The sequence below is a fragment of the Peromyscus leucopus genome, chromosome 6 (genome assembly GCF_004664715.2).
Source record: "Peromyscus leucopus breed LL Stock chromosome 6, UCI_PerLeu_2.1, whole genome shotgun sequence".
Classification (NCBI taxonomy): domain Eukaryota; kingdom Metazoa; phylum Chordata; class Mammalia; order Rodentia; family Cricetidae; genus Peromyscus; species Peromyscus leucopus.
In genome coordinates this window covers 64,434,684-64,457,135 of record NC_051068.1, presented here as the reverse complement: position 1 = coordinate 64,457,135, position 22,452 = coordinate 64,434,684, and the positions used below count along the sequence as shown (strand labels likewise).

The following is a 22,452-nucleotide window of genomic DNA, read 5'->3' as shown; positions in this document are numbered from 1 at the left end:
TCAACCTTCTCTCCCAATCCAACCCCCATTCCCACCTTCTCCAAGGTAAGGTCTCCCCTGGGGATTCAGCCTTAGGGCCTATGCTGAGGCACTTTGCTCAGCCTTGGTGCAGGGAGGAGGGGACTGGACCTGCCTCAACTGAATCTACCAGGCTGGGCTGAATTCAAAAAAGTTTTTTAAAAGTGATTTCTAAAAGGGCTGTTCAATGTGGAGATGAAGTTACCTGAGTAATACTTTTATCATCTGCTTTTCAGAGTTGTTCCTGTTGTATAAATCGTTCCTTCCACGGCCCAATAGTGAACATTTGGGCTATACTTTGTGGATGGTATGGAACACCACCTTTACTGTTTCCTTTTAATTTTCCATTAAAGGCTGCATTTACTCTTCTTTCTTCAGTGTCTGAGCAGTGGAAATTAGGTTGCTGGTGTGAGATTTGCTTCCTTTTCAATATAGTAGTTGCAGGTATAATTTCGCTTTGAGTGTTCTGTCAGCTGTAGTCCATGAATTTTGATATGGTGTTTTCTCCCATTATTCTCAAAATTTTAAAAAAAATGTCTTGTGATTTTATTCTCTAATTTATTGGTTATTTAGGAGTATGATTTTGCTTTATAAATATTTCTGAAATTTTTTGTTTTTCATTTTGAGACAGAGCACACTGAGTTGTCAGGGCTGGTCTTCAATGTGCAGTTTTCACATCTCAGCTTCCCAAAGAGCTGAGGCTCCAGACATGCCCCAAGGGCAGACATGCCCCACAGGCAGACATGCCCCACAGACAGACATGCCCCACAGACAGATATGCCCCACAGACAGACATGCCCCAAGGGCAGACATGCACCACAGGCAGACATGCCCCACAGGCAGACATGGACCATAGGCAGACATGCCTCACAGGCAGATATGCCCAAGGCAGACATGGACCATAGGCAGACATGCCCCACAGACAGACATGCCCCACAGGCAGATATGCACGACAGACAGACATGCCCCAAGGGCAGACATGCCCACAGGCAGACATGCCCCACAGGCAGATATGCCCCACAGGCAGACATGCCCCACAGGCAGACATGGACCATAGGCAGACATGCCCCAAGGGCAGACATGCACCACAGGCAGACATGCCCCACAGGCAGACATGGACCATAGGCAGACATGCCCACAGGCAGATATGCCTCAAGGGCAGACATGCACCAAGGACAGACATGCCCCACAGGCAGACATGGACCACCAGCACACCTCACAGGTCTATCTTCTTTCTGCTTTTGAGCTGTAGCTTCACTCTCACTGAGGTTGGAGGAGACACACTGTGTGATCTTTTAAAAATCTAGTTATACTTCTTTTTGGAGCTAAATTAATTTTTACTGTAGAATGTTCCACAGGCACTTGAAAACATTTGTGATATACAGCAACCAAAGGCTGGTCTAATTGCCTTAGAGCGTGTTGTTAAAGATTTTGTGTCCTTAATCTTCTGCCTCCTTTCGTTTGTAAACAGTGGACTCAAAGTTTCAGAGATGGCATCGAAATATGTAGCTGTGAGTTGTCCATTTCTCCTTCCAATTTTGTTCATCTTAGGTCAAGAACTTTTGAACCTTGCTTTATTATGTTATATGTACGTGTATTTAACTGATTGATGCTTTTATAATTAAGACTGTCTTTGTATCTAATATTTATTTTGACTGATGCCAACATATTCATTTTAACTGCCTTGTTTTCTATGTATAGTATGTATTTTTATGCTCTTTACTTTCTTTTGGCAGGGTAGTTCCAGATAGGGTTTCTTTGTGTAATGCTGGCTGTCCTGGAACTCTGTAGACCAGGCTGGTCTCAGAGAGATCCATCTGCCTCTGTCTCCCAAGTGCTGGGACTGAAAGTGTGCATCACCTCTGTGCCCCCCTGCTCTTTACTTCTTCAAATATAAGTGTCTTCTATAGACAGATTTCAGTTGGATCATGCTATTTTGCCTGTCATACCTTTTTATTTGAGTAGTTAATAAATTCACACTGGACACAATTATTCTAAGATAGAGCTTACATCAGTAATTTTTGCCTGTGTTCTTGCATTATTCCTCGATTCCTGTGACTTCTTTGGTGTTTAGTGAGTAATTTTTAGAGTACCCTTAAGTTCTCATATCATGCTTTGATACACACACACACACACACACACACACACACACACACACACATTTCCTTTGAGATGACTGTTACTTCCTTATGCCAATTTAATTAAAATCAATATAACTTGATTATTGATAGTATAAAAATATGGCTTCTAAATAGCTTTCTTCCTTTTCCCTCCTGTATGCTGTGTTACACAAATCACATCTTTTTTTTTAATAAGGTTATCATAACTTTATAATTATTGCTTTATGCAGTTACCCTTTAGCTTAAATAGTGCAGGCCTTCTAGAAACAGATTGCCTTAGTTTTTTTATGCCAAAGCTCTACTACTGGGTGTTGTGTAGCAGTTTCTGTGATGATTGAAACACCCTATCCTGCAGGGAAGCTTCTGAAAACAGAAGGTAAAGAACTCCAAATAGCTTCATGAAGTTCCTGAAACTGACCAGATTCACTAGCCCTCCCTCCCAGAGTAAACAATAAAGACCTCTGAGAGTCATTCCCACACAATCTGCTAAGAAGCCTCTCAGACTAGCCAAGCAGCCTGAAAGAGGCAGAAACCAGCTGCACTGTCTAGAAATGGCTCAGACCAACTGAACTGCCTGGAAAGGATGATCTTGTGAGCTGCCTGCAGGATGGGCTGTGTGCTCCAGGTTCCTAGATTATATGAGAGTCACTCATGCTGGGGTGGACTTTGGTGATACAGCTGTCTTTGAGTCATTTCTGCTCCTGTAAGCAACCCCTCATCCATATTCCTGTAAGTAACCCCAATAAAACTCACTGGGCTTACCAAGGTAGACTTTGGTGATATCTGTATTTTCATCTGTTTTGGACTTCCTTTCTGGGGTGAGTAGGGGTGTGAAGGGGTGTGAAGTAGAGGTGCCAAAGGGGGATTTCCTGGGTGTACTGCCCTCTAGTCCCCAGATGGAAACTTCCTTGGTACTAGTCTCTGACCAATCAGGAGCTGGCCGCCTCCTCTCATAGCCAGTCCTACCATCCTCTCCTAAAGCTCCTATCCTCAGCTCCCCACATACCCGCAACACCCAGAGACCAAAGAACTTTTGCCTAGAGCTGACATGAGGACCCCTTAGTGACAGATGCTTGGCACTCAAAGTATCTATATGAAGGATTGGGGAAAGATTCAGGAGTCAGAGTTCAGGATGCCAGACCTTATCAGCAAATCCGGTCAGTGTTCTTGTTCCTAGGCTTAAGGTCTGGTGGAAGAAAGATAGATTTTTTTTCCCTAAGAAATTCTTTAAGGCTATCCGAGTACTTGTTTCTTAACCTCACTGTGGGCTTGTTTTCTCTCCTCTCTCTTTCCTTTTCTTTTATAACTACTTTTTCCCTTTTTATTTTTTAAAGATTTGTTTATGTGTATGGGAGTTTTATTTGTATATATGTATGTATGTGTACCATGTATATGCAGTGTCCATATAGTCCAGAAGACAATGTCAGATCCCCTGGAGCTGGAGTTACAAATAGTTGTGAAACACCCTGTGGGTGCTGGGAATCAAACCTGGATCATATAGAAGAGCAGACAGTGCTCTTAACTGTTGAGCTATCTCTCCGGCCCTGATTTTCTTTATTTAAAAAATAATGCTTGCTTTGGCAGCACATATATTAAAATTGGAATGATACAGTGATTATCATGGCCCCTGTGCAAGAATGACACACAGATTTGTGAAGAGTTTCATACTAAAAAAAATAATCAAGCTAATATTGCAAACCAGATACAGTGATAGACATATAACCCATGAGATGATAAAGGCATCTAACCACAAACACATACGGCACAGTCCTGGTTGTGTAACTTGCTGTGTAACGGGACAGACAGACAGGTGGTTAAGTCAGTGCATCAGGTGACAGGTTCACTGATGGACACCTGAGGAGTCATCAAGACTTAGGCAAGAGTTCACAGGTATCAGTCTTTTGTTGCCTCGTGTGTTTTGATGTTGTCATTTAATGTCACTTAGTGGGAGTGGCTGAGATGAGGTGGGTGCCTGTCAGAACTGACAGTGTTGGGAACTCTGTGATTGGGAGCTCCACCCTTGCCAAAGGGATAGCTGGTTCCGGGCACTGAGAGTAAAGCATTAAACTCAGGAAGCAGGGAGGTCCTCAGAGAGCACACATAAAGCTCATATCTGAGAGCAAAATGTTATATACAGTAAAAGCCAGAATGATATGCTCAGTAAAAATGCTGATTCAGGAGCCAAGTATTCCTGGCTTTACCTCCTTCCTGATTTCTATCGGGTGATGACTATCTTAAGGTATGGGTGTTTGGGAAGAGAAAAGGCTACTGTGTGGTGAAAGCACAGTGGAGTACAGATGTCAGAATCAAGACCCAAACTTCATCTGCTGAACTATTTGTGAGTCTGCCACTTTGTATGTCTCAAGGTTTCAGACATAAGTCATAAAAGGAACTGAATCATTTAGGTTGGGATACCCAGGGGAAGTCGGCTGAAAGGTGAACTATAAAATAATAGGAGGTGATTAGTAACAAACACAGCAGTGACTTTGTGTACACCTGACATCGTGCAGGTGATGCAATGTAGTCACACCCCTGGAAGGTGCATTTAAATCAGCTTTGTCAAATTTTCCTGTTAACTCTAGAGATACATTTCCTTCTGATGCTTAACCAGACATGTGGAATGTGAATTACAGCCACTAATGAACACATTGGTTTTTGGTCTCCACTTTCTGGTGGAATGGTTTTGTCCACCGGTTCTGGGTTCATGGCTCTCGGTCCACACAGCAAGATCACATACACATGGTGGCAGCTCTGAGTCCACTGTTGTGGGATGTTTGTTTACACTGTGTGAGGATGTGTCATTGTGATTGGTTTAATAAAAAGCTGAATGGCCAACAGCTAGGCGGGGGAGATTAGGCAGGACTTCTGGGCAGAGAGAGGAACTCAGAGGGTTAGAATTTAGACATGTGAGAGATGCCAGTGAGATATGGAGCAAGTCAGATGTACAAAGTGGGAGAGAGGTAAAAGACACATGGTAGAATGTAGATTAATAGAAACAGGTTAATTTAGGTTATGAACTAGTTGGGAACAATCCTAAGCTAAAGGTCAAGGTTTTTTTTTTTTAATATAACATAATAGTAAGTCTGCAGTCCACCTTATCATCCTGAACATCTTTGTGTCATATTTTGGAGAAAACTTGACAGCGTTGCTGGCCCATGATGGAGTGATACCCAACAGTTTCTCCAGCAGTGAGTTATGAGCATCTTGTGGTGATAGATTGAAGCATGGCAGCTGAGGGTCTCACTTCAAGGAGTTGTGTTTTCCTAGAGAGTGGACTTGACCTGGACCTGGTCAGGGTGTCTTATGCCACTCTTTGAAAATTCTGTTCTTTATTAAATTATAAAGATTTTGAAAAACCCTAAGTCCTTGGATCCTGGAGTGAAAATAACCATATATTTTTAAGTCTTGATTTTTAAATACAATTAACCTCTAAAGTTCTATGTACAGTTTTTTTTTTGTGTGTGTGTGTGTTTCATACCTAGATTGCCATCAGTTTCTCTTGCATTCTCAATTGAAAATGAGTCCAGTTTCTGGTTGTCCCTCCATCTTATTCTGAGAGCCCCCAGAAGGTTTTAGTGCACTGCTCTTATACAGAAATGTTAGAGTTTGGCAGGTGGATAAGACAAGTGGAGGAAATGATTGCAACCCAGGGGATATTAAGTCTTACATTTTAGGTTTCAAATATGGGAAACAAATTATTTAAAAGGGGTTTTGGGTCATATGCTAGGATATTAGTTCTAAATACTAAATGTCCAGGCTGCCAGCTGTCTCGGTCTACTCTTACAGATTCCGAAAGTTGCTTACATCCATCTACCATTTCTCAGGTACCATTATATTCCTTCTCAGGTCTTTGGTGGATTGAAGACTAACAGTTATAGTTACAACTTAGTATATATATATATATATATATATATATAATATAATTATAATATATATATTATCTTAGATAGAACATATTAAGTATTAGATTCAGGTTCTTTAGGATAGGATACCTTTTGGAATGATCTTTGTAACATGCCATTTACCTATGCTCTATACTTCTCTGGATTTTAGTATGTGTTTCTTGCTTGATATTATTCACATTGGCTGTAGTTCCATCTTATCTAGGTCATTATCCCTCATTATTCCTGGACAATATTTGATAACCATTCCTTTGTATATAGTCTTATATTAGGTTAGAACATTCTTATTTAGACAAAAAGGGGAAGATGTAGTGGATAGCCATTCCAGTTTGATCTGGAAGTTCCAACCCCCATTGAGGCTTTGGCAACTGTCACACCTACAAGGTGGGCCAAGGGAGGCACCGAGAGACCCGAGAGCTGGATGGGCCAGCACACTCTCTGTTCCTGGACCCTAGACGGTGGAGGTTGACCGAGCAGAGCTCCAGAGAACACCACTGGACTGCGATACACCTTCCCCAGACCCCGCGACCTATCTATCCCTTCATTTGTAAGTTACCCACTAAATAAATCTTCCTTTCAACTATGTGGAGTGGCCTTAATAATTTCACCAATAGGCTAAGCTGAATGAAAAGACTATTTCCACATATCTCTTGAAAAGTCTCTAGGGAGGGTCAAGTGCTAAGTAGCCAAGAGCAGGGACTTACTTTTAAGCTGTGTGTTCTGGGTCCTGGAACAAAGCAGGTTCTCCCCTGTAAAATATGTGGCCTTTCAGAGAAATGATGGAACATGTTACTTACAGAGTTTTATCGGGTCTGTTTCTCCTATGCCATCCTTGTGTACTTGTTACTAAAGTTGGAAGCTTTCAGTCTTTGTGTTACTGGCATTTTGGAATGACTATTTCCTTGCTGGAGGAGCTAGCCTTTGTTTTGTAGGATGTTTAGGGCTATCCCTGGCTTCTACCTACAAAATGCCATCAGCATTCATAATAATCCCAAGATTAATTTAATTAAAAAAATGTATTGGCATACAAAGATTTAGGTTTAATTATAAAAATTTTCAACAAAATATGTTTCTCTTTCCTCCTCTCCCCATCACCTGTTCTTCCATGGTCCCTCTGACCTCAGTATTTCCCTTTCCACTTTTATGTTAAATGTCACCTTTTTTTACCCCTCCCCACTATTTCTCCTTTCACAGTCTTGATCTAGTGTCATAGTCTACACCCACCCCCACTCCTTTTTTTTTTTTTTTTTTTTTACATACACACAAACATTAAAAGTATCCACCTATGAGAGACAACATGTAGGTTTTGTTTTTCTGACCCTGAGTGATCTCACTTCATGAGATACTTTACAGGTCCATTAATTTCTTTGCGAACTTCACAATTTCAGTCTTCTGTACTGGGAAGTAAAATTCCATGGTGTATACATGCCACATTTTTATTACCCATTCTTCTGTTGATGAGCAACTGGGCTTGTTCCATTTCCTTTGTATTGTGAATAGATAGGCAGTTAACATGGATGTTCAAGTATCACTATACTTGGTTGGATGTGAACTTCTCTGTGTATGTGTCCAGGAAAAGGACAGCTGAGTTATATGATAGTTCTGGTTTTGATTTTCGAGGAGTCTTCATACAGACTTGTAGAGTGGCTTTACTCATTTATATTGCCACCACAGTCACTCTACCCCAGAAACTTGCCCAATATACTATCATTACTCTCTTGATCATAGCCTTTCTGACTAGGTGAGATAGAATCTCATAGCGGTTTTAATGTGCATTTCCCTGATCCTATGCCCACTTTTTTTTAATGACCAAAATTGTCTAGAATATTTCCATATAGGCCTTGGAAAGCCACAACATCTCCACTTAAAAAATGAGTTACTCTATTTGAATACTTGCCTGACTGCAAATTCATTGTTTCTTAATTAGATGAATTTGATCATTCATCAAAGCAAACAGTAGCTCCTCCAGTTGGCAAAGGGTTTCACGGTGAGATGGATATACACTCCACATTTCGCAGAACACACCATTCCTTGTTAGAAACCCCAGCCAGCCCTGTCCATTTCCTCCCCTGCTGCTTCAACTGAAGTGAGCATGACCGGAACTGAGAGACCTCTAAACTTTTGCTAATGTAGAGCTACAATTTTTTATGCTCTAGATTTGTGCAGTCCTGGAATTGAGAATTAGAAGGGAGGGACAGAGAACAATGACAGAGAAGACACCAGTGTGATAGAGATAGAAGCTTTATTCTTGGTCAGAGTCAGGGACAGGCACTGCCACTCTACATTAAGGGTAGGGGATGGGGGCCCTGGGCATCTGACAGGCAGAGAAGGGCCTCCGGGAACCTACAAGACAAGACAGGATGTGCTTTCCTTGGCCTTGGGATTCCTGTTTCCTCCAAACTCCCTTGTCTCAGCCTCAGGATCCAGGTCAGCAGCAGCCTCCAGAGCTGTGGCCACAGCCTGAGCCCCCAGACTGCTGGCCACTGCCACGGTCACAGGAACTGGACCTGTGCCTGCATCTGTGGGACCTGCGCCTGTGGTGGCTCAGGAAGCAGCCTCCCTCAGAGCTGGGGACACTGCAGCCCCCAGAGCTTGTAGCACAGCAGGAGGAGGCAGCAGGCAGACACTGTGCTGTGCTCTTTGGGGGGCACTTGGGGGAGGGGCACTTGGGAGGAGGCTGGCACTGCTTCTGGTTCTGCTGGCAGGACATCTTGGCAGGAGTCAGTCAGCCTGGGAAAGCAAAGAATACAACTGTCAGTAATCTACAGTCCAGGGTCTCCTCATCTCTGGTATTGTCTCCTTTCTGGGCCAAGAAATGCAAGAAGGAAAGCTGATGTGGATGGAATCCATTGGATCATGCCAGGTGCGTCCCACTCTGTTCTTTACCCAGACAGTAGAAGCACAGGCTAAGTCTGCCTGGAAATCCAGCCTTTTGTATCTATGAAGAATCCCCAGCAGATGTACCTGTTAGGGGAAAGTGATCTGGACTAGGGGTATCATAGGAAGCAGTGTGAACACCTGAATGGAAAGGAGGTGAAGTGTGGGAAGTGGATGCTGAGCTCCTGTTGCCTTTGTAGGTCACAGAGTTCTCGTCATTCCCTGCTCCACTCCTCACCCCCCCCCACCCCAGTGATTCTACCTTCTTGAATAATCACCCACTATAAACTCGTTTTTTAAATTGAATGCTGGTAACTCCTTATTTTCCCTATTGCTCTTTGTGTCTAGATTCTTACGGAAGACCTTATCCCTTTTCTCTCATCCCCTGTGATCATAATGTTCCCTTCCAACTTCTCATGCCAAGGCCCACCCTTGCTGGATACTCACTGGATGGAGAGGATACAGGAGAAGTCTGTGTCTGAGGATGCTGTGGTACAGGAGCCCAGGGCCAGAGCTCTTTTATCCTGTGCAGTTGGTGATGTCACTTGGGTATGCCCCTGCTTTCACAACCAGAGGAGGTGTTACCTGAACGTATGTCCAGCGGTTTTTCTGGTACTTCCATGAAGTCCAACTAAGGATTGAACCAGGAAGAAGGAAGATTGTCCATAGACCTCCCACTGAGGTCTCCTGGAAACTGCTCATCCCTCCATTCTTCCTACTTCCTTTTCTTTTTTCTTCTTTTGGGTCACATGCCTTGGAGCATTGCTTCCCTTGGCATGATTATGAATGAATTCTTTACAGGCACACACACAAAATAGCTCACAAGAACAAATCTTAAATGATAAAATATTGTAATGTTCATAGACCCCATGCTGCTCAATAAACATGGGTGGATGTAATTCACTGCTGCCCCCTGAGCTCCAGCAGTGGGGTGCCTGGGAAGTGATGGGGAAGTGTGTGAAGCCTTGTTTGGTGGCAGTCCCTTGATGACCTCATAGCTTCTAATAGTACAGTGGATGTTCTGAGCACTCAGGGACAGAAGCAAGTTGTTAACTTTTAATAAATAAATAATCATACCACACAGGTGGAGATGTCTTCAGTGTGATGTTATTAAACTCATGTGAACTGAAATCTGACTGAATTATTGTAATATCATGCTATGCTCAAAGAAAAACATAATTTGGGCTAGGCTATACTTAACAACTTTAATAATTCATATACAATTTAAATACTTTGGTTATTACAATATCAGATCATATATATGTATTTTCTTACAGAGAAAAATATTTGTGGCTTAGAACTAACCCATAAAAAGCAGGTGATGAGCAGTATACACAGTTGTTTCTTATAATTAATTATATTGTTAATAAAAAATACAGTAAATGTGTCTCATTATTTATGGCCATTAAAGCCTATATGATAATTTAGACAATTATGTTTTTCTCTCCTCATTCTAACATTAACTGATGCTAATGTATTGTCTCCTTTCTGGGCCAAGGACTACAGGAAGGTGGGGAAAGCTGATGTGGATGAAATCCCTTGAATCATGCCAGGTGTCTCCCACTCTGTTCTCTACCCAGGCACTAGAAGCACAGGCCAAGTTTGTGTGTGAATCCGGTATTTGGAGAATACCTAGCAGATGCCCCTGTTTGGGGAAAACAATCTAGAGTACAGGTGTTCTCAGTTATTTTATGGCCCTTGTGGACAGGACTTGCAGTGACTCTTAGGAATGCAGGCCAAGATGGACACAGTGGAGGGGCAGCAAAGGAAGGGATTTGCCTGCATCCTTTCCTCCTCAGAATGAGGTTCTTGGTCCCTGGTGCTTAGCTTTGTGTCTCAGCCTCATTGCAGCTTCAGGGGCCATTTCTCTTACATTGTTGAGAGTCTGTAACTAGATACTGGATGGGCAAGGGTTTTTGGATGAGTGATGAAAATACAGATGATTTTCCATGAAGACTCAGTGACGAGGACCCACAGAGAAGAGTGGAAAGCACGTCTCTGTTCTCAGCAGCTGTGCTGGGCAGAGCAAGCCTCAGACAAATGCCCCATGAGTGTGGTTAGCTTCCTTCTTGATTTTCCTGAGAGCTCTGAGTTTACAACTTTTTTCCCAATGTAGTTCTTCAGGAGTGCCTTGCTATAGATCAGTGGTTCTCAACTTTCCTAATGTTATGACTTTTAATTCATTTCCTCATGTTGTGATGACCCCCCAACCATAAAATTATTTTCATTCCTATTTCATAACTGTAATTTGTTATGAATCACAATGTAAATAGCTATGTTTCCCAATGGTCTTAGGTGACCCCTCTGAAAAGGTTGTTTGACCTCCAAAGGGTCATAACCCACAGGTTAAGAACTGCTAATATAGATGAGCACCCAGGGAGCAGAGGTCAACCCAACAGAGGTGATGTTAACAGCATACTGGAGTATAGCCTGACCTCCTAGGTGACTTTACACAAACCAGACCCACTCCTTCCTAATGACCATCATTGTCTCTTTTCCTTGAATTTCTTCTCACTTGGTCATTAACTCCTGATTCCTGACTTCAACTGTGTGTCAACTGTGTGCTTAGCATTGAGGACACAACTGTAAACTAGAGATTCGGCTTGTCCTCACTGGCTCATTATAATCACCCAAAGGGAAATATAACAAATGATGGACTGCAGCTGCAGTGAACATAAAAGAGAAATTATAGGTTCTGTGGGGTATGTAAGAAGAGGTCTTAACCTCATTAGGGATTCAGTGCGGCGCCTTCCTCGGCCAGCGAGAGAACGCACATAAATTCTTTGGATCAACTTATTGAGAGTTTGTTAGGGAGAGTGGAAGCAAGGGGCGAGCATAAAGGGCTGCTTATATAGGAAAAGAGGGGAATCGCTGGCTGAACTTAGCTGCACACCACCAGGCATCACAGGATTGCTTAGGGACCAATATATAGCTTGCGCATGTGCAAAGCAGAGGCGAGTATTTCGTCGAAAGCATTGTTTAGAAGTAATAAATTTCAGAATGCAAGAAGTCAGCGCCATCTTATAATGGCGATTGTCCGCTCCTGCAATTCAGCTCTTTGGATAAAATTGAATAGCTCTTCAATTTGACTTACTGTTATATAGAAGCAACTATGAAGACTCTCTTGGTTTAAACAGGATTCATCTTGAGTGATGAGGCAGCAACTAAAGAGCAGGATTCAATGGCTGGTCAATCACAAGATTTCTGGGTGACTCAGCAGGAAGAAGAAAATCCTTAATTCTTCTGAGCCAGTTGGGCATTGAAGCCATGAGCTGGGGCAGGAGAGGCAGAGCCTGGTGGGCTGTGTCACCAGGGCTGCCTAACTGGCTTCTATGACCATGTGACACACCCCTTTGTAGATTCTAAGCAATCGGTGGAGTCTACCTATTTATTACTGCTTGAATTGTTGGTTCTTCTTAACTACTTTGATTTAAGCAGAGACAGTTATTTTGATCTCACCTTCGGCATCATGTTACAAATACATTCCAGAAGATATTTATAGTTTCCAAAAATATACTTCTGTGTAAATGTAGAAAAATTCAGACATGACGTCAGTTCTAGGGAAATATGTGAAGTTAGCTAAGACAGGACCTCGCATCAAAATAAAGGAAAGCTAAAAACATCCCCTAGAAATGGAGAAGTAACTTAACAAAACTCAAAACTCAGTAGCGACCCATAGTTTAAAACTTCCAAATAAATATCAAAAAGGAGCATCTTCCATTTGAAAAAGGGAGTCAGCAAAGCCTTATGACTAACATGCCGGGTAGTGAGAATGGGCCCTTGGTTCCTAAGACAGGGGGCAGCTCAGATGTTTAGTGTTCAAAGTTAGATGTCTGTGATGTTTAGTGTCCAAAGTTAGACCCAGAATATATTTCAAATAGAGACCCAAAGGCAGTTTGCTGAAGGAAGGACATGTCAGAATGGATGGAGGAATTTTTCCTAAGACCCCACCCATGGAAGAAGAGCCACAGGCAGTCAATGGCTGCCGAGGGAGGGGAAACCAGGTTTTCTGTTTTATTTTTCTGTTACCCCTTTTCTCCCCGAAGGCTAAGACCCCAATCCTAAGCAGTCATCTCTAAATGCCTGCAAATCAAGGCAACATGAGTTGTACTCAGTAGGTTGTGTGTGAGGGTGTAGAGGTAGGGGTGATATGTGAATATATGAATACGACGACGAGGTCATAACTTTGAGAGAAGAAGTTCATAGTGGGGACATGGGAGGAATTAGAAGAGGGTGTGGGAAGGATTCACATGCAGGAAACCATTGTTTGCATGTATAAAATCCTCAAATAAAATAAATAAAAATTTTTTAAAAGTGACAATTGGGCATCTATATGTTAAGCAAAACATATTTAGTAATATATATATATATATATATATATAATACACACACACACACACACACACACACACACACGAAAGCCATGGATAATAGATCATTGTGTAAAATACAAACACTTCTAAAATACAGTATAGGGCACAATTTTGTGACTTTGGTTATGTAATTTTCAAAGGAAAATATTGAATTAGAATGACTGAGGTAGTGGCACATGATTGAACATGCCTGTAGTGACACATGACTAATTTCTGTCCTGGGGAGACTGAAGCAGCAGGATCATACATTTGAAGCCACCTTAGGTTACAGTGAGACAGATACAAAGAACAAACTAAAGTAAAGAACTAAAACTTCTGCTGCGCAAGTGATTGTTGATAAATTCACAATTAAAATCCACAGACTTGGAGAAAAGATTTGCAAAGCACAAGTCTGATTGAAGGTTTGTGTCTAGAATATTCTAAAAGCAATAAAATCCATGAATAAATTGACAGTCTGATTAAAATGGGAAATATTTAAAGAGACTGATATTTCAACAAAGATACATGGGTGACAAATTAGCTTAGTGCATTACTCATTAGGGAAATGCAATTAAGAGCAAAGTGACAGACTACCTGCACACACTTCACCAGCTAAAATAAAGCTCTTACTTAGCAGTTTGGAATCCTGTCTAGGCTGGGGAGTGGCTCAGCTCAGCCACTGCTGACAGGAAGACAAATTTACAACCATGTTGGAAGTTTCTTTAGACGTGTCCTTAACAATTAAGCATGTTATTACTGTTTGCCTTGGAAATACAATGCTTTAGTATTTATCCAAGAAAAAAAGGTCATATTCATAGGAAAGCTCAATGCTGATATGTGCAGTGCTTTTATTCATAATTGTTTCAAACTCAAAGCCTCTTGAATGACATTCAACTTGTGAACAGATTAATAAAAAACAGTGTCTGTGTATATATACATATATGTATACATGCATATATGTATACATATATATAGCATATATATACACACAATGGAAAGTTATTTAGCAATAAAGAAAGGAGAAATTATTTTTTTTTTTTTTTTTTGGTTTTTCGAGACAGGGTTTCTCTGTGTAGCTTTGCGCCTTTCCTGGAACTCACTTGGTAGCCCAGGCTGGCCTCGAACTCACAGAGATCCGCCTGGCTCTGCCTCCCGAGTGCTGGGATTAAAGACGTGAGCCACCACCGCCCGGCAGGAGAAATTATTGATCTATGCAACAACAGAAATGAATCTAAGATGCAAGAAGCCAGACTTTAAGTGCTACTCTCTGTCTCTGTCTCTCTGTCTGTGTCTCTCTCTCTCTGTCTGTCTCTGTCTCTCTCTCTCACACACACACATACATACACACACACACACACACACACACACACACAGCAGACGAATTTCTATCAAAACAAAATGCATATGCACAGCCAAAGGAACAATGAAGAGTTGAGAGACAGCTGATAGGGTGGGAAATATTGGTGAATGATACATTTAAAGAGTTAATATCCTAGTATATTTAGAATGTAAAGATCTCAATAGCAAGGAATTAAAAAAAAAACTGAGCTTAAAAATGGAGAGATACCCTGAGGAAATATTTCTTAAAAGAAGACATACAAATGGCCTATAGATTTATGGAAAAAGGTTTTTTATCCCTAGTTATCAGAGAAACGCAAATTAAAAAGACTTAAACTCACACTTGTCAGACTAGCTATTACTAAAGAAAGAACAAGTATTGCCAATAATTTGGTGGAGAAAGAGAATACTTACTGGAAATGTAGTGTCCCAGCCATTATGGAAGATAGTATAAGGTCCCAAAAAACTTCAAAGTTAACTACTGTATGAGCCTCAATCTCATTAGTGTGTATGTACCCAAAGAGAAAGGATAGTCATACACTGAAAAGATATATACCCTCGTATTTATTGCAGCACCATTTGTAACAGCCATAATAAAGCATCTTCCTAAATGTTTATCTGTGGACGAATGCATATAAAACATGGGGCATAACAGAATATCAATCAGCCTTAAAAAGTAGGTAATCCTGTCATTTGTGACAACATGAATGAATCTGGAAGATATTGAATAAAATGAAATAAGCCATGAACAGAAAAGATCCATTTTTCATGATGTCACTTACATGTGGACTCTAAAATTGCACTATGAATTACACTCATAGACACAGAGTGTAGAATGGGGGTTGCCAGATACTAAGGGTGGGGTGAAGAGACTGAGGAGATCTTCCTTCTTAATAATAAAATTTGTGAGTCTTAGCACCTCTAGAGTGCTAAGTCCCTTTTCTGTACTTGGTCTCAGGTATCTTTTCTGTGCCTCTGTTGTATGAATGGCATCCCTACAGAACTGCCTTTCTCTGCTGCCACTCTCAGAGGACACCTGAAGGTCCCATCCCATCAACTTTTGGTCTGCAGTGCAATGGGGACTTGACTTATAAAGACTAGGGCCTTATGCTTGGACTCTTCAATACATCCAGGATAGCACTGATTGTATCAGATCAAATGTATTTAAGTTTTGAATGATGGACATGCCATGTACATCTCCATGTTAATACTGTTGAGTGACAAAACAGAGTTAGAACTTGGGAATGAATGGGCAAGGGTGAAACAAAGTCTGGGGAAGAACAAAAGGAAGTGCTTTTACAGTCACAGTGCCTCCCGGTTCCACCTCATGAGTTCTTTAGGCATGTGCACAGGAAAGCCCTGGAGGCCAGTAACTGGGAAGTGTCTAGCACTGTCACCTCCTCTATTGTGAAAATAGCAACATGCTTGGATGATGCTTCACAAGCTCTACACTGAATAAAAAGGCTCCTGCCCTGGACTCCTTATCCATTGTCTGCTGAGAACTTCTCCCCTCTCCTTCGCATCTGGTAAGTGCCCATTTGGGACGATTTCATCATGTAGGGGTGCGTGGGACAGACAAGCCAGATCTAAACTAGAACCTGAGGAAGAGGCCCACAGTTGGCAGTGGCGGGGGGGGGGGTGGTAATGGTGAAGGAGGAAGAAGTCTTTGTATTGGTCAGGGAGCTTTTTATCATTGTTCTGAGTGCATTACTAGGGATATATGCTGATCTATCTGAAAGTTGTGAGATGCTTTATACAGATGGGTGTGTACCTCCATGCTCCTGTTTGTCTCATAGAGATCTTGGCTTAGGAAGCCAATAGATCATGGGAGGCATGTATGTGACAGATTAAGTCAATAGATGTTCACCGGAAACTTCTCTCTACAATGTTTCTATTATACTTTTCTAGGTCAAATTTCTGCCAATATGTCCTGCCAGCAGAACCAGAAGCAGTGCCAGCCTCCTCCCAAGTGCCCCTCCCCCAAGTGCCCCCCAAAGAGCACAGCACAGTGTCTGCCTGCTGCCTCCTCCTGCTGTGCTACAAGCTCTGGGGGCTGCAGTGTCCCCAGCTCTGAGGGAGGCTGCTTCCTGAGCCACCACAGGCGCAGGTCCCACAGATGCAGGCACAGGTCCAGTTCCTGTGAGCGTGGCAGTGGCCAGCAGTCTGGGGGTTCAGGCTGTGGCCACAGCTCTGGAGGCTGCTGCTGACCTGGATCCTGAGGCTGAAGCAAGAGAGTTCAGAGGAAACCAAGCAGTAACCTCATCTTGACTCATTCTTTCTCAGGCATCTGAATCTTCCTTGGGCTAAGCGTGCTTGGACTCTTCTGATGGATTTTCCAAAAGCCTGGTTATCTTCTCATTCTGAGATACATCACCTGTGCGTGGCCATGTAGGCGAATAAAACTCTCAACAACACCTTTGTGTTACTTGTCCCTTGATGTATGTACTCCACCCAAGGCTCCTCACTGGGTTTTTCCTTTCTCAGCTCTCGAAAGTCCAATATGCCCAACACCTGAGATTATCTTAGTTTGGAAATGAAGGAGTTGTGCCTTAGATTCTTCTTCATACGGAGGGATTATGTAGGAACTTCCAGCATAGACATGTGGGTAGGAATAAAGGGAAGTGTTTGGAGGTTTCTGAAGATCGTCTTGGGAAAAGGGCTTATTTTTCTTGTGTAACTTGAGAGATGGCATCATCTGATACTGAAATCCCTACTTTCTGTGTAAGATGACAGGGAGGATGAGAAAGGCGGCAAGAATGAGAGCAGAAGGATGGAGGATGTGAAGAAAGGTCTGTAGGTAGAAGATCAAGCCAAGCTACACATAATAGATGCCAGAAGGTGAACTGGGTGGTTGAAAAATGAGTAAACTCTGGAGAAACTGGAGTGGGGGAATTTTCCTGAATGCAAATGAAATGCTGTAGGTGCTGAAAAAACTGAGAAAAAAGGATGTCTACAGATTGTAGACTTCAACTTCTCTTACAAGACGGAGAGGCAAAATGATGTGTGATTGGTAAAGGACCCTGTTTCGGGTCACCTGCCTCAACTTTGGAGCGGAGCAGTACTTATTTGTACTGTGAACCAAGGTGGTCATTATCCATGTGAGCTGTGGATGTGACTTCACTTTGATGGCTTAGGTTTTGAAATATTACAGAATATATGCCCCATGGTTCTTGAACTAACTTCAGAAAGGTGCCCAGACCTTGCCTACATTCACAGTTGAGGCTGAACGTGGAGGCTCTAGACTATGGACAAAAATCCTTGTAAAGCATTGGGGATTTACTGGAATAAAATACCTTGAATAGCTCTGCTCTTTCATTTGCTCTAAAAGCCAACCGGAAACATGCTTTGTATTATTATTCTTGGACATATATTTTCTTATGAAAGAGAAGGAACCATACCCAATGGCAGTCGGTGATACCTCTGCTCTGTTACTCAAGTCACTCAACTGACTGAGACAGAGTGCTCTGAAAGAGTGGCCACCGGCATGGGACTTCCTTTGGAGCAGGATGGAGGAACCACATGATAGGCTTCATGGTCTTGAGATGCTCTTGGGGAATACTCTGCAGAGTCAGAATTAAAATGAATCTCAGACAAAAGGAAAAGAATGGACACGCTATTTTTGAGAACACATGTCCTTACATTTAGCTATGTCAAACACCTAGAATCATAAACACTGGTTAATCTGTGCTGGTTCCTCTGGAGCTCATGGGAAACATGTACATTTCAGGGTGGATAGACTAAGATTTATCAGTCAAGTTCCAGCTGCACATAGCATCAGGGAAGATTAGCAGGTCAAATCCCAGCTCTGGAGACTCAACAGCTGAGCAAAATGTCTAACCTCTCTGCTCCAAAACATGGGACAGTCGACGTCGTCGTCGTTCCCTTGGAAAACTAAATGTCTCATGTTAGTATATGTAATTACTCAAAACATTATTGAAATACTAATTCTCATCATTTGGACATCTTTAATGTGAAAACTGAGAAACCAGGCTCAGGGTTCAGAAGATTCTAACCACAGCACACCATATTGGGAAGTTTAATGGGATGAGGAAAGAAAGAAGAGAGCTAATGACCCAACCCTGGCTAGTTATTAGGATAGCCATATAATTAATTACATCTAACATTGTTGCTAGAAATTGTTCCGGATAGATGAGGTCCAGGTGGGTAGAAGAAAAATTGGTTCTGTGAACTTGTTCATGTTATAGACAAGGGTCAGAGCTAGAGCAGCAGATCGGGGAGGGCAGCTCCTGAGCTTTACAGGTTCTTCACCCCAGGACGGAGAACTGTATTGGGGACACATGGTTAGAAATAGAAATATTTATTAATAAAGAGAAGCACACTCTGGAGAATGGGAGTGGGCTAGAGAGCAGGGGAAATGCGTGATATCAGAAGTGCTGGCTCTCAGGACCCTTCATCATCATTTATATAGCATCCACCTTCTCCCAATGTTTTTATGTCATGTTTATTATCTCTCCCCATGTTTGCTATATTTACTGCATATTGCCCATGTAAGCAAGGGTCCCCAGTCATCTACTCACAGCTTCATTCATATGTTAATTTTGATGTCTCTCTCTAGTCTCTGGTCACAGTTAGGATGCTATCAAAGCCAGACCAGCAACCATCAATTCATTTTATAATCATTTGATTCCCAAATAGTAGTTGAGTATCCCATGTGCCAGGTATGTATGATTGTAGGCACTGGGTTACCATGGAAACAAGGATTCTGTTCCCTTGGAACAGATGCCCATCTGAATGAGCACTTTCCAGGTTGGTTCCTGTAGTTTCTCACTCTGTAGGCTATTGCATTTGCATCCCTTTGGTAGTAATCGGCAGTGGAGGGTAGGTAAATCCAGGCCTGAGCAAAAAGTTAAGGCATGAAAATGCTTGACTGTGTAGGATGTTTGGAAGTCAGAGAGTGACTTCTGTATTCTCAGTAGAGTCAACAGTTTTAATAATGGGGGAAAGTCAACAGACCCTGGTTGCTGTTGTCCACCCCACATCACCCTACTTCATGGAACATCTAAGTTCAAAGGAAGATACACCAGTGTCTGGTCCTGGTTCCAGGAATTTAACAGATTGTTTTCCAATGGTTTCTCAAATGACTAGACTACAAGTCAGCAGCAGCCCTCAGAGCTGTGCCCACAGGCAGAATCCCTAGACTGCTGACCAAGCTGCTACCACAGGAGTCATGACTCCAACCCCAGCGTCTGCGGCACCGGTAGCAACTGTGGTGGCTTAAGCAGCAGCTGCCATCAGAACTGGGTTCACTGCAGCCACCAGAGCTTGTGGCACAGAAGGAGGAGGCTGCAGGCAGACACTGTACTGAATTCTTTGGGGGACACTTGGTCAAGGAACACTTGGGAGGGCCAGACATAGTTGCTGGTTCAGTGGCAGGACATTTCAGCAGGAATCAGTGAGCCTGCATAAAGTAAATTAAAATAAAATGACATAGTAAAACAAAACAAAATATGCCAACACATAAGCTTCAAGCTACTGTCTCCTCATTCTTTACTTTAGTTGGAGATACTTACACTTTCATTCATCCAAGATCTAGAGAAGGGAAATGGACTGTTTTGGAATTAAATTAGCCAGGTGACCTATGGTTCTTTGCTCTCTTTCGGCAGCTTCTGGGTGCTGCACTAGACAGGATTTCACAAAGACCATATGTGAACAGTGCCCCCTGCAGGTACTCAGTGCACAAGACACACAATCACCCTTTGCCTTCCAAGGTGTCACACCTGTCTGTGAAAAAAACGTGATGATCAGTGAGGGTTGAAGAGTCAGCAAGTGTCTCACCAGGCACGAGAGGAAAGGGATGAGATCATCAGGTCAATATCATCATAGAACACTGCCGTGACTCACAGATCTTCATTTTTATCTCCTTTTTCCTCTGTTGTGGTTCCTACCAGGTCCTCTGCCACCTGCGAGGGACCTGTCTTCCTGGAAATCTCCATGTTGAACCACAGGCATGTCTGCTCAACTCTGTTGACTCAGGTCCACTCTCAAGATGAGCACTTATTAGTTCTGGCTAACATTGACTGTATACTAAGTAACCCAGGACTTCAGACCTTTTTATCTTGAGCTAGGTTTTATGGTACACACATACGTATGTGTCTTTGTTCTACCCCAGGGGAAGGCTGATATCATCACACGCTTCAAAGACCAGCTTTGCAATATTTTCTTCTGCACATTTCAAGGAATTACCTACATAAAGAAGAGAGTCAGAATGAGTGTTACCTTCAGCTCAAATCCTGTGGCAGCCACAGTAGTTGTACATTTTCATTCTTCTCACATAACCCTCCTCAGAATATGCTCTTCATGTTCACTGGTAATATGGAGACAAACAGAGCATATTTCTGCCCTTGACTAGCTCTTAGCCTCTCGGGAGGACAGACGGAGAATTGAACTCCTAAGCCTGACCATGTAGACTACGTGGCAGTGCCCACAGGTGTAGAAAGGCAGCAAACAATTGGGGGCCACTGCTTGTGGCTGTCACTCCCACTTCTTTGTAGAGTCCCTTAGTGGATGATAGATAAGTTAGTTCCTTCCATATGGGTTTTGATTGAGTTGTTTATTGATCTTGGTAATGAGACAGGGTTACATAAGGGGGTAAGCAAACGAATGGGGTTGGACCTTGGTTTGAAAGGTTAGAACCTCTTCTGAGAACTTCCTGCATCTGCAATGAAGCATGGAGTGCTGAGAGGAGGAGAGCTGTGGGAGAGGATCAGATTATATGAACTTGTAACCTCCATCTCCGGGGCCAACAGAAATCACAAGGAAAAGGTAAAGGAACATCTGTCTGTTGGGTTTGTGAAGTTGCATCTAGTCATACATATTGATGAAGATTTTGTTGATAGTGATGAGTCTGATGGAGTTGCATAAATTTCTCTTACCAAATAGTCACAATGATGCTTGAGGTTTGTATATGGCAAAATCATATGAACTCAATGTCATTTTCATTTAACTTTAATTATTACCTCAATGATAAAATTAGCCAGTGGCTCCATCTTTAATAAGATAATATAATATGTTGTAGATGCTACAGAAAAATAGTCATGGATTTTTAAATAATATTAACTGCTCTTGTATTTACCCCTTCTTTTTCTCTGTTCTTCACTTTACTTTGAGTGTGTACAATACTTCTGGTTCTTTAAAGGATCCTGCAATTTTTCAGCTAGTGATGTAGCTCAGTTGGTAGGGTGCTTGTCTTGTGTGTATGAGGCTGTGAGTTTTGTCCCCAGTGCCAAAAGAAAGAGATGTTATAGAATTATGAATAAGAAAATGAGCACTCCAGAGGGAGAGCTGGTGAAAGGCTGGGACAGGCAGGAATATTTCTGGATCATGCTTCAGTCTATGCAATGGAGTTCTTGAACTCTGTTCCAAGTCAGCCTCAGGACTAGGCTAGAAGTGATATTGACTCTATGTTACCAACACTCTCTTTCCTAACTTTACTTGGAGATACTGTAATAAAGATAGTTAATTACAAAGGATGACAATAAGCATTGGTGAAATGCAAGACTAAATGGTGAGTCTGGGAAGAAAGTTTAAAAAACAAAGTCTGTTCTCAGATGAATAGTATAAGTACCAAATACAGTAGTGATGAATATTCCTGAAGGAGAAATTCAGGTCATTTGTGATGTTCTGCAGTCCAGTTCAGAACTGCCTGCAGAAGTAAATATTTTAACTTTTTGGTCAGATATTCTCTTTAGGCATAAGCACAGGCCACTTAAAGATCCAAATTTAGGTGATCTTGGGCCTTTACCAGGCAAGAACCAGGGCATAACACACAATACCGAGATTAGTTAGGAGCTCAATGATTAAAATATACCAGAGACATCTGTTTGA

At 42.2% G+C, this 22,452-nt stretch overlaps 2 protein-coding genes and 2 pseudogenes across 2 annotated transcripts; 2 read left to right on the top strand and 2 right to left on the bottom strand.

The window, feature by feature from the left end:
- Positions 1-3,710: 3,710 nt before the first annotated feature.
- LOC114683156 lies at positions 3,711-3,810 on the top strand (annotated as a pseudogene).
- Positions 3,811-8,265: 4,455 nt separating this feature from the next.
- On the bottom strand, positions 8,266-9,425 carry LOC114683122 (late cornified envelope protein 3D-like). The gene is made up of 2 exons (XM_028857295.2): positions 9,365-9,425; positions 8,266-8,770 (listed from the first exon to the last, which is right to left on the bottom strand). The coding sequence occupies exon 2, from the start codon at positions 8,748-8,750 to the stop codon at positions 8,469-8,471; it is 282 nt and encodes a 93-aa protein (XP_028713128.1). The 5' UTR covers positions 8,751-8,770; positions 9,365-9,425; the 3' UTR covers positions 8,266-8,468.
- Positions 9,426-16,107: 6,682 nt separating this feature from the next.
- On the top strand, positions 16,108-17,021 carry LOC114683118 (late cornified envelope protein 3D-like). Its single transcript, XM_028857292.2, has 2 exons — positions 16,108-16,133; positions 16,516-17,021. Exon 2 carries the CDS (start codon positions 16,533-16,535, stop codon positions 16,812-16,814), a length of 282 nt encoding a protein of 93 aa, XP_028713125.1. The 5' UTR covers positions 16,108-16,133; positions 16,516-16,532; the 3' UTR covers positions 16,815-17,021.
- Positions 17,022-19,721: 2,700 nt separating this feature from the next.
- On the bottom strand, positions 19,722-19,981 carry LOC114683138 (annotated as a pseudogene).
- Positions 19,982-22,452: the final 2,471 nt, after the last annotated feature.